General features: G+C 35.1%; 1 protein-coding gene across 2 annotated transcripts in view; it reads right to left on the bottom strand.

The window, feature by feature from the left end:
- Positions 1-11,560, bottom strand: part of LOC110464713 — a 105,815-nt gene extending 94,255 nt beyond the window's left edge. The window contains exon 1 of one of the 2 annotated variants that reach the window (XM_021520073.1): positions 11,167-11,560. In XM_021520073.1, coding sequence (XP_021375748.1) covers positions 11,167-11,185 — 19 coding nt within the window. In that variant the 5' untranslated portion in view covers positions 11,186-11,560. Of the gene's footprint in view, positions 1-3,315; positions 3,347-11,166 lie in introns of those variants that run through there. The other variant, XM_021520071.1, reaches the window with a different exon arrangement.
- Positions 11,561-12,117: the final 557 nt, after the last annotated feature.

Here is a 12,117-nt window from a genome sequence, read left to right as displayed (position 1 = left end):
ATACACTGTGCATGTATCTATGACAAATTCTGAAACATATCCTCTCTACCTGTATCTAGGTCAGATTCTAATTATATAACCTATCTACCTATATCTAGGTCAGATTATAATTATATATCCTGTCTACCTGTATCTAGGTCAGATTCTAATTATATAACCTATCTACTTGTATCTGAGTCAGATTCTAATTATATAACCTATCTACCTGTATCTAGGTCAGATTCTAATTATATAACCTATCTACATACATGTAACCTATCTACCTGTATCTAGGTCAGATTGTAATTAACCTACATACTTGTATCTAGGTCAAATTATGTTTAATAACTTATTTATTCGAACCAAGTGTTTGATACCTACAATACTTTCAGGATCGAAGGCTGTCATTTTATTGTGATGTTATAAATGGCCAAAGATCTTTTACCAAGGGCAGATAAATCATGGCAAAAAATAGATCATTATCTACATTATTTTGTATGTCGTAGATATCTTGACGTATAGAGGTACTTCTGTTGTTAAATCAGATTCTGATCATTTATATTTAAAACAATCTGTTCACTAGTACTGCATGTTGGTTTAAAATACAACAAATTCTTCCACAGGAAATAAAGTAGAAGGATTACATTTACCTAAGAGCTTTATTGAGTAACAGTATTTAATGAGTAACTATATATATGTGGAAACATTCAATATGCAGATTAGCTAGGTCTGCATCCAGATAAACCATACTCAATTATCTTAATTAGATGCTAAGTCAAGTATTAAAATACAACATTTTGCAAAGATGTGCATTTATAGAGTGTTTTTGTGGATATGACATCAGAGTGATTATTTTGAATTCCACAAAATGGATCAGTTTTCAAACTTAATCAGCCCTATATATCTCTGTTTTAATTAATGCTACCTTGAATGACTGCGTCCTCATTTAAACCAACAGTGTAACAGCCTACAGTCATATACATTTCCTGTGGAACTGCAGACATCTATGAACTTTGACCTCTGCTGTCTGATCACTGCAACCCTCTGCTGTAAAAGTTTACCTTATATATCCACCTACACCGTCCCAGTCGACTTCCATTATCTCAGGTTCAGCTCGAATGTTGAGAAATGAAATAAAATCAATTGACTCTATGTAAATGAAATAGTGATACAACTGTTAATGTGCAGGTTTCCATTCTTTTGAATTATAATTCCTGCAGCTTTACCTGTTTGTACCGAAGACGAGAAAATAACTGTTTTATTTCACTGTTTAAGCTAATCAGACTTGCAAAATACAGACACAAAATCATGAAATATGAGAAATATCTTCTGCAACACAGCATGAACCACGGCCATTAAAACCATACTATACACTAGTGATATGTACTTTTAAATCTCAATGGTGAATTTGCCAGGTACTACACCAGTATAAACATATATCTGTCTTTTCTTATCTCCAAACTGCAGACAGTTAAGGAGAAAGTAGCAATGTCTTATATTGTACCACAAATTTAATTACGAATAAATAAACATAATGTGCATGGCTATTTGCGCAGTTATTTCAGGATGTTTCAAATTTCTCCATCGAGGGGAGAATAAATCGCAACAGGAAATCGTCAGGTTTCAGGCCTAATCACATCACGTTGACATTGTAGATCAAAGTCTGGCCAGGGATGTGACAGGTTTTATCTATCAGAGGCGACAGGATGATAATTACCAGCGTAAAACCAATATGACAAGTGTTCCCTCAGCACCACCCTCCTGGACACGTAGTACCACCCCCAATTACACACGTTTTGTTATGGCACATTTTAACACCCTCCAACCACACCAGTGCAAATTATCTGAAAATGGACTCAACAATTTGTATTAAGCCAGGTGAAAACCATTTGTCGCACCTGGACCCATTCAGAATTAATTTGTGAACTGCTTTAGACCTGACTCCCATTAAACTCAGTTTAATGTGACCCTCAAATCATCCTGTCCAGTATTTTACCAGATTCCAGAACATTACCACTGTAATCTCTGTAATACAGAACAGGTCATTTCAATACACGCTAAGATTTTAAGTCCTAATTTAGGATTTAAAATCTTAGTATATTTTGACATTTTATTAAATAACATAAGCTGTCTCCTGTTAGTCTGGGGATATTGATATATGAAAGGCCTACACATGATGTAAGGGGAAAGGTATAATCTACAAGTTCAGGAAACTTAAAACACAATGTATCTTAAAGAAGACAATTAATCTTCAAAAATAGATAGACCAGCCTTCATTTCTATGTATTTTTAATGATCCCAACACTGTACTCAACTATATAAACATCAAAAAATCATAAAAAAATGTTTTATAAAAATAAAGAAAATATTACAATATATCAAATATTCTATGTAAGGGGAGATAATCTGCCTCAAGAACCTGACTTGGATTGTTGCCTTTCTGAAAATACTTGATGCGTTGATATAAGGGTCTGACTTCCTGGTGAGACATACTGTTAAAAAGTGCTGGAAGGATAAACACAGATTGAAACAGGAATCTGGATTTACAATAATTTTTCAACTTAATTGTTTGATCATTTAGACCTAATTGTCATGTAAATACAAGCATATATATATATATTTCAATATACCCATACACACACAGGTACACAGTAAAACAATAACATAAGTTGGAATTGTGAACCAGTAAAAAATAATTGTCATTAGATAACTACTGATATTGATTTTCTATAAGAAATTTTAAACAGATCTACAGCAGCAGGTAAAAATCTTCAGTGTTGTAATACAAAAAAGTACTGTTACTAACCCCATCAAATCGGCATAAACATTAGAGGATGCTGGCCTTAACCTAATGGTTAAGTCTGTAGATTTTACAGCATCCTCTGTTATAGATCATTCTCACCTTCACATCAATACTAAGGTCATTGAATTGTTCATTAAAACACAATCACTGTACAGGGGAAGGTGGGTTGGGGTGGGGTATATACGTAGCTTTCATTTTATTCACATGTTTTTTTTATTCAATTATTCATTTAATTATTTTTCTTCATAACAATTGAAATCTCAATTACCAAGAATATTTTCCAGATTTGAAGTTACCAATAAATACAGGTACAATTTGTATAGATCGAACCTTAAGAATGCATCAAAAGTAGATATAAATATATATAAATATAGCACAGCATCTGGATTCCTGTAATCGCTGTTTGTGGACCTGATATTCCACAGCCACGTGTTTAGTATAACGTAACCAAGAGTAAGTAAGTTACTCAGTGGGATAATTAATGAAGACCCACATGTACATGTCCTAGCTCTCATCTTGAAGGTCGGACTCACCTTGACACAGCATCATCTCTCCTGAATTGGAAACAAACCAATAAGCATCCATTTGTCACAGATATTGAAGATCTACCTGATCTACAGGTGGATCTTGGGTATCTACAGGTACGAAAAGTAGTAAGGATCCACCATTTTGAACACTTTCTTGTAAAAACAAGTTGATGTACACACAATCATTCCCCTTCTAATCACCACTCTGTATCTCATACAGGGAAATGCTCCTAACAAATCACCGTTTCAGTTGACTAGAAATGTTTGGATAGCAACATAGTTTAAGCCTCTTCTTTTGAACAAAATATTTCTTTCTTCTTTCGTTGTGTTAGTAATATAGTGATAAATATTATCTGACTTGGTATGTTATGTTTATACGGCCCATTAACTTAATAATCATATTTGGGATGCTATCAAAAACATTATTGAGACTAAACCTGTTAAGGGAGAAATATAAGTACAAACATGTACACAGCTTGTCTTTTTACAGTTTGTAATAAATGTCGCAAGGTGTCATAAGTAGGTGTCTAACGGAGCAGAAAATTGCTATAAACACACTCCATTGTGTGACATAATAGTCATGGTTGTCCGGCTACATAATGACCTCGTCAATTATGTAAACCAGTCAGACCAGTACGGAGGTCGTTAGGAAGGGCACATATTTTATAATTATTTATTCATTATTATTGATTTGTACAGCAAGTGTTGTTTCACAGAAAAGTCAATAGTAAAAATTAAGTTTCTTCAAGTTTTCATGAAACAGGTCAATCAGGAAGTGGTTCTATGTCTAGACAAAGTCACCTGTTTTTCAGTTATAACATTAATTTAATCAAGAAAAATATCATGTTTTTTTTCACATTTTATTCTTTAAAAAGAGATAGCTTCATTAGTACATATACGGACATGTTATTGGAAGATAATATAAAGAAAACTGTGTTGATGATTTCAGACATAATAACGCAGAACAATATTAATTTTGCGTGCTAGCTATATACCTGCATGTCTCTTGATGGAAACAGGATATGGTAGGTTAGCATTAAGGTACAAATCATTCATATAAACATATAGGAAAAATACTCTCTTTAAATTGTTGTTTCAGAATGTTTATATCCATAATTTTTTAAAGGCAGATTTTTTTTTTATTGCATGTAACTTGTTCAATAATGTATTTAAAGACCCCGGTCACAGTAATGAGTGATGGTCAATCACTTCTGTCTTGACCTTGAAGAAACCATTTTTTTCATTTACCAGATGTTTGGTCAGGCTGGAGTCACTGTCAACAAATAAGACAAGATTGTGACAAATGTTGGTATCAAAATTGAAAAAGGGCCCTAACTCTGCATATGAAATTCAAAAGGGCAATAACTCTGTTTGTAAATTGAAAAAGGAACATAACTCTGTATAAAGCGAGGCACCAGACCCTTTGGAAGTTTTTGACACTCTACCATCCCATGAGGTACTCGCATATAAAATTTTGCAATTGTAGGTGATCCAGTGTATATGATAAAATAAGCCCCATACAATGTGATGTACACTGAACAAAGGGCCATAGCTCTGACTATAGGACATTCTACTATCCATAGAGACTTTCACATACAAAACATGGCAATTGAAGGTGAAGGAGTATATGGGATATGCATGCTGGACACATTCAAAGCCTTTAGTCCACTCTGGTAACACACCAGTTTGTAACTTGACATCAAGAAGTCTTCAATTGATTGGATATGCTGAAGGCGATGATGAAATGTAAGTTGACATGTATGGTCTATATTAGTTATGTACACTGGATCCTTTAACCACTACAATGCATCATTAATGAATTAAATAAGTTGATAGTGAAAAAGCCATGGGGCAGAAACTGCATTAAAGAACCTGAATGTTAATGATCAGGCCAGCCATTGGCCATGGTAGACCTATATACATTTAGTGTGTATGATCTTACAAGACAAATACAAACCTTTTGTAATAGTTAATGGAACATAGACCACAAGTTGAGATCAAGCTTTCTATGGCTCAAACAGAAATGATTACCTGTTGTCAAACAGCATATTATATTACACCAAAACCTATTTGCAGGAAGTCATCAGTTTTGAAGATAATGTATCAATATTTTCGGCTATAATCACCAAAACCTGCTTTAATGTATATGTATAGGCCTTTTAATGGCCCTAGCTGAACAGTAACCAAAAGAATGCATGTCAAGCCTCCTGGCTACTTCTATAATTACATTTGTCACATTGGATACAATTGAATTGGATGACCACTAGCCCAATGTAATGCCCCTATCTTCCTTTGGTGGTGACCATTACACCTATCAGTCTAGCCAATCTGTGAGACCTGCAGGGGCTGCTAATATACTGGGCTACAGCACTAACTTTCTCTGTTGGATAACCGGGGAACTACTCTGGTAGAGAAGGGATGTTAAACCACTCAAACAAACACCAATAAGACTAACTGTAAAGTACAGTGTATAGGTACCAGCTACAAACATAAGCTGTGCTTCTGTTAATGTTTGAAACTTCATTCAATACAAATTTCATCTCTGTTACATTTGTATTTTAGTTCACTAAACTTAAACTTTTATTCATGGAATTAAATTAATTAAATAATTAAAGCATCAAATTTTGTCACAACTGTCATAACAACTTAATTCACCCAAAGATTTGAATTTTGGACCAATTAAATAATGAAATTGCTGAAAGGAAAGGAAAATAAGTAAAAAATGTATGGATCATTTTAAACTTTCGGTTAGTACAGGGCTTTAATTATAATCCTCCCACAACGAGTTGTTAAGATTACATATAGGGATCTTCACGTACATTGTATGTATGAATATTTGTAACATCTGCAATTCCTTGTTAATTTTAAAATGTTATACATATAGAACTAACATACTGTTATTACCTTGCCAACATTTGTCAGAAAGCACATGGTTTAGATGGGCACAATAGTAGTAGGTGTATATATATATATATTTGAAGTATTAGGTGGAATATCATTAGAAAGATTTTTTCCAAACTGTGTACATTTATCTGATTTAAAAGTATATGATCATCATAAACATTATCATAGTCTGAAAAAAAATGTTATAACATGCAAGTTAATAAAATTATCAGAATCGACAAATCTATTTCATACAACCTCACACAGTTAACATAGGGACACTAAACCTGTCTGATATTGAAAGGAACTTGATAAACAGCTCTATTTAAAAAACTTACTCATGGTCATTCAACCTTTGATCTTCTTATACTGCTGTATGACCTTCAAAAAGGACCTATTTTATCTTTGTAACTAAAAAGCCATTATTTCTTTCTAAATTCTTTTTCCATTAAAACTTGTATCATCAAAAAGATCCCCCATAATTTTCAAGAAACATATTTTTTCAACAGAATTTCCAGCCACATCCCTGTACAGACAGTTTTACAAGTTTCTGCAGTTCCTTTCGGGAGTTTCGACATTAAATGCTGAACACACACTGACAGCTATGTATACTAGTTTGCCATGTTTGTCCACATAGAAGCTTTATGGTAAGCATGGGTAAGAAAATCTACAAACAATACTCTCTAGAGAGGTACAAAAAAGCTACCTTAAACAAAGTTATAAAGCTCTGTATTTTGACAATGCTCAGAGTATACCTCAATCAACACAATCCCTTATCTAAATATCCACGGTATGTTTACATAATATCCACATCTAGACCTCTGTTAACACACTAGCTTCCCAGTTGTTGACATCTCCTATACTTGAAACTGATCCTTCACAAAGATTCCTCAAGGATGTTTAAATGTGACAAAATCGTCAAACAATTTCTTACCCCCACTCATTGCCATTTGTCTTTCATGCCTATATAAGCTTTAGATAGCTGTCCAATTATTTTGAAATTTGTTGAATAGTTTGAACACTTGAAGAAAATTTACATACATTTGAAATATAACGTTTCTTTTCTCCTTTCAATTATATTTTCGGCTTAGTGACAACAAATATTTGTGACCCACAGATAAACACAAAGGGGACCTAGAAAATATTCTGTTATTGATCCCTTTGAAATACACAAGAGAAGGGATATAGGACTAAATTCTATTAAAAACAGGTGTAGGAATACAAAACATATAATCTAGGGTAAGATAATATCTTAGGCTATAGAGAAAAAAATATACATATTGCTTTTACATCACCTACTTGTGGTAGGTCATGTTGGTGTGTGGAGGGTAGGACTGAGGGGGAGGGTAGGACTGAGAGGGAGGGGGGGGGAGGAATTATGGATCTTTTGATCTTTAAACCTAAAAAAATGCTTCTTATTTTTTTTATTTTTTTTTATCAATACTAAATTAAATAATTCATAAATTTAAAAAAAAGAAAAAAACTTATCATGTTACAGTACCTGAAAATATTTCTACAGCAATGGAAATAAACTCACCTTAAAAGACATGTTTTTGAGAAATACATGACAACCTTGTACACTACCTCTGGTTGTAACAGAACACCACACTCTTATCCCACGCCTATACAGAAGAACAATGCTGAGATGCCCAGGTGATATTTTCCTGTAATACCGACAGCTGCTTTACCCATTACATGTACAAAAGTCACGATAATTACATTTAAACCTCAATTTACTTGACATCCATTAATTCCTCAAGTTTCTGTTCCAATTAAATATGACAGAGATTGTCTCCCCTACTGGGTACATCATTATATCAGCTGCCAATGGCATTTTCAATTGTCATTATTATACATGTATACTGTAATGTGGAAGATGAAGGTTTTCTTGACTTCAGTAGGTTATAAGTACTTTAACAATTTACATTTACTGAAATGAAACGTGATCAAATTAGCATTTATACTATACCGTAATCTAGGCAGGAACGTGATCTAGGCCGGATGTATACATTTAGAGTACATTACCAAATATGTTCGGATGCTGATTGGGTGACAGTAACTTTATATTCATACCAGGTAACAGGACTTGGGTGTCCAGTCACACCAATGGTACTAGGCAACGCACTACCTTCTATTGGTGCATTGATTTTTTTCATTTTTTTCTTCTTAATTTTAGAAAAAATGAAAGATCACATAACCCAGTACCACCAGTATTTTCTTCTGTTGGGGACACTTAATCGACTCTCATTGTGCTGTCCTGAGGACACTCAATTGACTCTCATTGTGCTGTCCTGAGGACACTCAATTGACTCTCATTGTGCTGTCCTGAGACATTCAATTGACTCTCATTGTGCTGTCCTGAGGACACTCAATTGACTCTCATTGTGCTGTCCTGATGACACTCAATTGACTCTCATTGTGCTGTCCTGAGACATTTAATCGACTCCCATTGTGCTGCCCTGAGGACACTCAATTGACTCTCATTGTGCTGTCCTGAGGACACTGAATTGACTCTAACTGTGCTGTCCTGAGGACACTCAATTGACTCTAATTGTGCTGTCCTGAGGACACTCAATTGACTCTCATTGTGCTGTCCTGAGACATTCAATTGACTCTCATTGTGCTGTCCTGAGGACACTCAATTGACTCTCATTGTGCTGTCCTGATGACACTCAATTGACTCTCATTGTGCTGTCCTGAGACATTTAATCGACTCCCATTGTGCTGCCCTGAGGACACTCAATTGACTCTCATTGTGCTGTCCTGAGGACACTGAATTGACTCTAACTGTGCTGTCCTGAGGACACTCAATTGACTCTAATTGTGCTGTCCTGAGGACACTCAATTGACTCTCATTGTGCTGTCCTGAGGACACTCAATTGACTCTCATTGTGCTGTCCTGAGGACACTCAATTGACTCTCATTGTGCTGTCCTGATGACACTCAATTGACTCTCATTGTGCTGTCCTGAGACATTTAATCGACTCCCATTGTGCTGCCCTGAGGACACTCAATTGACTCTCATTGTGCTGTCCTGAGGACACTGAATTGACTCTAACTGTGCTGTCCTGAGGACACTCATTGACTCTAATTGTGCTGTCCTGAGGACACTCAATTGACTCTCATTGTGCTGTCCTGAGACATTCACTTGACTCTCATTGTGCTGTCCTGAGGACACTCAATTGACTCATTGTGCTGTCCTGATGACACTCAATTGACTCTCATTGTGCTGTCCTGAGACATTCAATTGACTCCCATTGTGCTGTCCTGAGGACACTCAATTGACTCTCATTGTGCTGTCCTGAGGCCACACAACAGGTGTGTTCTTATTTATGCCATGTTGCTGTTTTGTTTTGGATTGATGAACTAAAACACAAACCCTGTCTTGTAGGTTTACAAGTTTACCAGTAGGTTCCATTCTCAGGTGATTGACTGTCTGTACCTGAGGTGGAGCAGGGATCTACACTTAGGCCCTGTGTCTTTGAGGGGGTAGGGTATTCCTCCAGACCAACACACTCAATGTGCATGATAGAATCTGTAATACATGTCACTGAATACCACCTTACCTGGTTACATACCCCATACCTACCTATGATCGATCGCAGACAATTTATGTGAAATACCAAAGGACATGAAACTAATTTTTTTCTCCCTTTCATATCGTTGTTATGATATGATTGATACAAGCCGAACAAAGAAATGTATGAAATGATATTTTTATCAGCTGGATTCATACCTAGGTAGACCGGAGAAACCATTACTAAATTTCTATCAGACAGATTTACACCAAGGTAAGCATGTACAATCCATTACAAATAATTCTCTGTTACCACCAACCAAGTGCACCACTTTATTTAATCATTGATTAAAACCTAGAAATTGATTAATGGGGTGTATTTCCCTGCCTATGTCCCTATCTCCTGCCGCATTTCACACAGTCAGACAAAGCAGGGGGTAATCTAGGTTTCATCCAGGAAATTGTGAAATAAACGTCTAGGGATGGAGATTATTGACGGATTTCTCTAACAGGCCTTTATGACACGATTCCACAGAATAGTGACAGACAGCAATCCATACTCTCATAGATAAGGGAGACCAATAATTAACTATCAACCAATCACTTTTTAATGATAAATCAAGTGATTAGTTTCATCTGCTTGTGGTAAGAGAATAATTTTATTACTTTGAAGATTTTATGTAAATTAACACATATATTAAATATGATTCGATTAATTTTATGTTGCTCACTTATAATTACAAAATGTAATTTGACAGCAAGTTACATTGACTTAAACCTATGCTAAATTCTTATCTCAATGCATAACACCTATATATAGATAAATAGCTGTTACTTGTTTCATTTGACAAAAATGTTTTGTTAAACATAACCACAGAATTAGTCCGTACGTCACATAACAAACTTTAATTTACAATATATTATCTATCATGTTTACAGATGTACTTCTAAATTTGAACATGTAAACAACTATTTTAACAAACAATGCAATAGTTTATATATATATACTTTTTTTTTAAATCTGTACATATAATGTCATGATCCCAAATTGTATATGAATTCCAACATGTAACCAGCTGAACTGTTAACCGACATTCCTCTGACATTTCGTTGCTACACAAAATTTAATTGTAACACAAATGTACAGTTTATTGTTCCATTCCAAACATTGTACGACACAGTTATCAATTTAACAACCAATTAATTTGGTGTGTTCGAATTCATGCTCAATGAAATCAGCATTGCTTTTGAACACCGACTAAAAATATAACGCTATGCACTATAATCAAAGAGTCTGTGGGGTTTTTTTTAAATTCAATACCTGTTTGAAGCTGAAATATTATACCAAATATTTTGTTCAACCCACACACTCATCGATATTTCTGCTCACGATTGTAACAGCACCTGCTTGTAAAATTTCAAATTAGAAAAAAGATTAACTCAAAAATTTAACTCACCAGTCATCTCGATTTCCATGGCTTGTGCTCTATTTAGTAGAACCGGTGGTCATTTCAGCAACAAATTAACACACATGGCGTGTAAAACACTCTCAGCTTTTTCGCAGTAAATCCCACAGATTTTCACCCGATATAATATCCGAACAGTTCGTGTATGTCCTAGGACGCCTGTGTATGATACACGGGTACTCCTGAAATCCCCGTTGTTTAGTTTGTTTTCCTTCGATCTAATCGCTTCGTTCGATCACTACTTAATCAACTATTTAGGATATGTTTAATCCTCTGACTATTAAGTTATGTAACACACTTCAAGTCCACAAATACAGCTGATTACCGCTCTCAGATGTGACCGCACCGTATTCCAAAACTAGCGCCATTTGAGTGTGACAGCGAATCACGCTAACGGAACAACAGTTAGGCAAATTCCGGCGGATAGCTCTAGGAGTAGGCGGGGGTCTTGAGGAGCGGGTTCGTGAGCAGGTTTGGCGAGAATCGATGATCAGACGGGCAATTATGTTAATAATGTGATAATGAGCGTCAATATTAAGCCAAAACATGTTCAACTACGAGACATATGTGAGCGCCACGAATAATTAATTCAGACAATATACTACCGGTACAATTGACTCGGGTATTCTTTGTATTATTTTTGTTTACTCCGTTTGCATTATGAATCATATATTTTCTTGGCGGAATATTTAAAGTTTTCACCAGCTGTCCATTTAGCTTGTATTTACTCTTTTGATACCCTGAATATTTAAAGTGATATATGACCACTCTTTAAATAAAAAAAATGTTAAACACAGTGTACGCAGATACTTATATACTTTATATGTCTCTGGGGTACGTAATTCTTTACAAATTAATTAACGCCATTAATTAATCTTCACACTACTGGAGAGCTGAAATACTGGACTAGCTTTACCAGAAACAATTGAAAAACAAAGACCG

This window comes from Mizuhopecten yessoensis, unplaced genomic scaffold (genome assembly GCF_002113885.1).
Source record: "Mizuhopecten yessoensis strain PY_sf001 unplaced genomic scaffold, ASM211388v2 scaffold11025, whole genome shotgun sequence".
Classification (NCBI taxonomy): Eukaryota; Metazoa; Mollusca; class Bivalvia; order Pectinida; family Pectinidae; genus Mizuhopecten; species Mizuhopecten yessoensis.
Note: the sequence above shows the minus strand (reverse complement) of the source record. Positions and strands in the feature narration are given on the sequence as shown.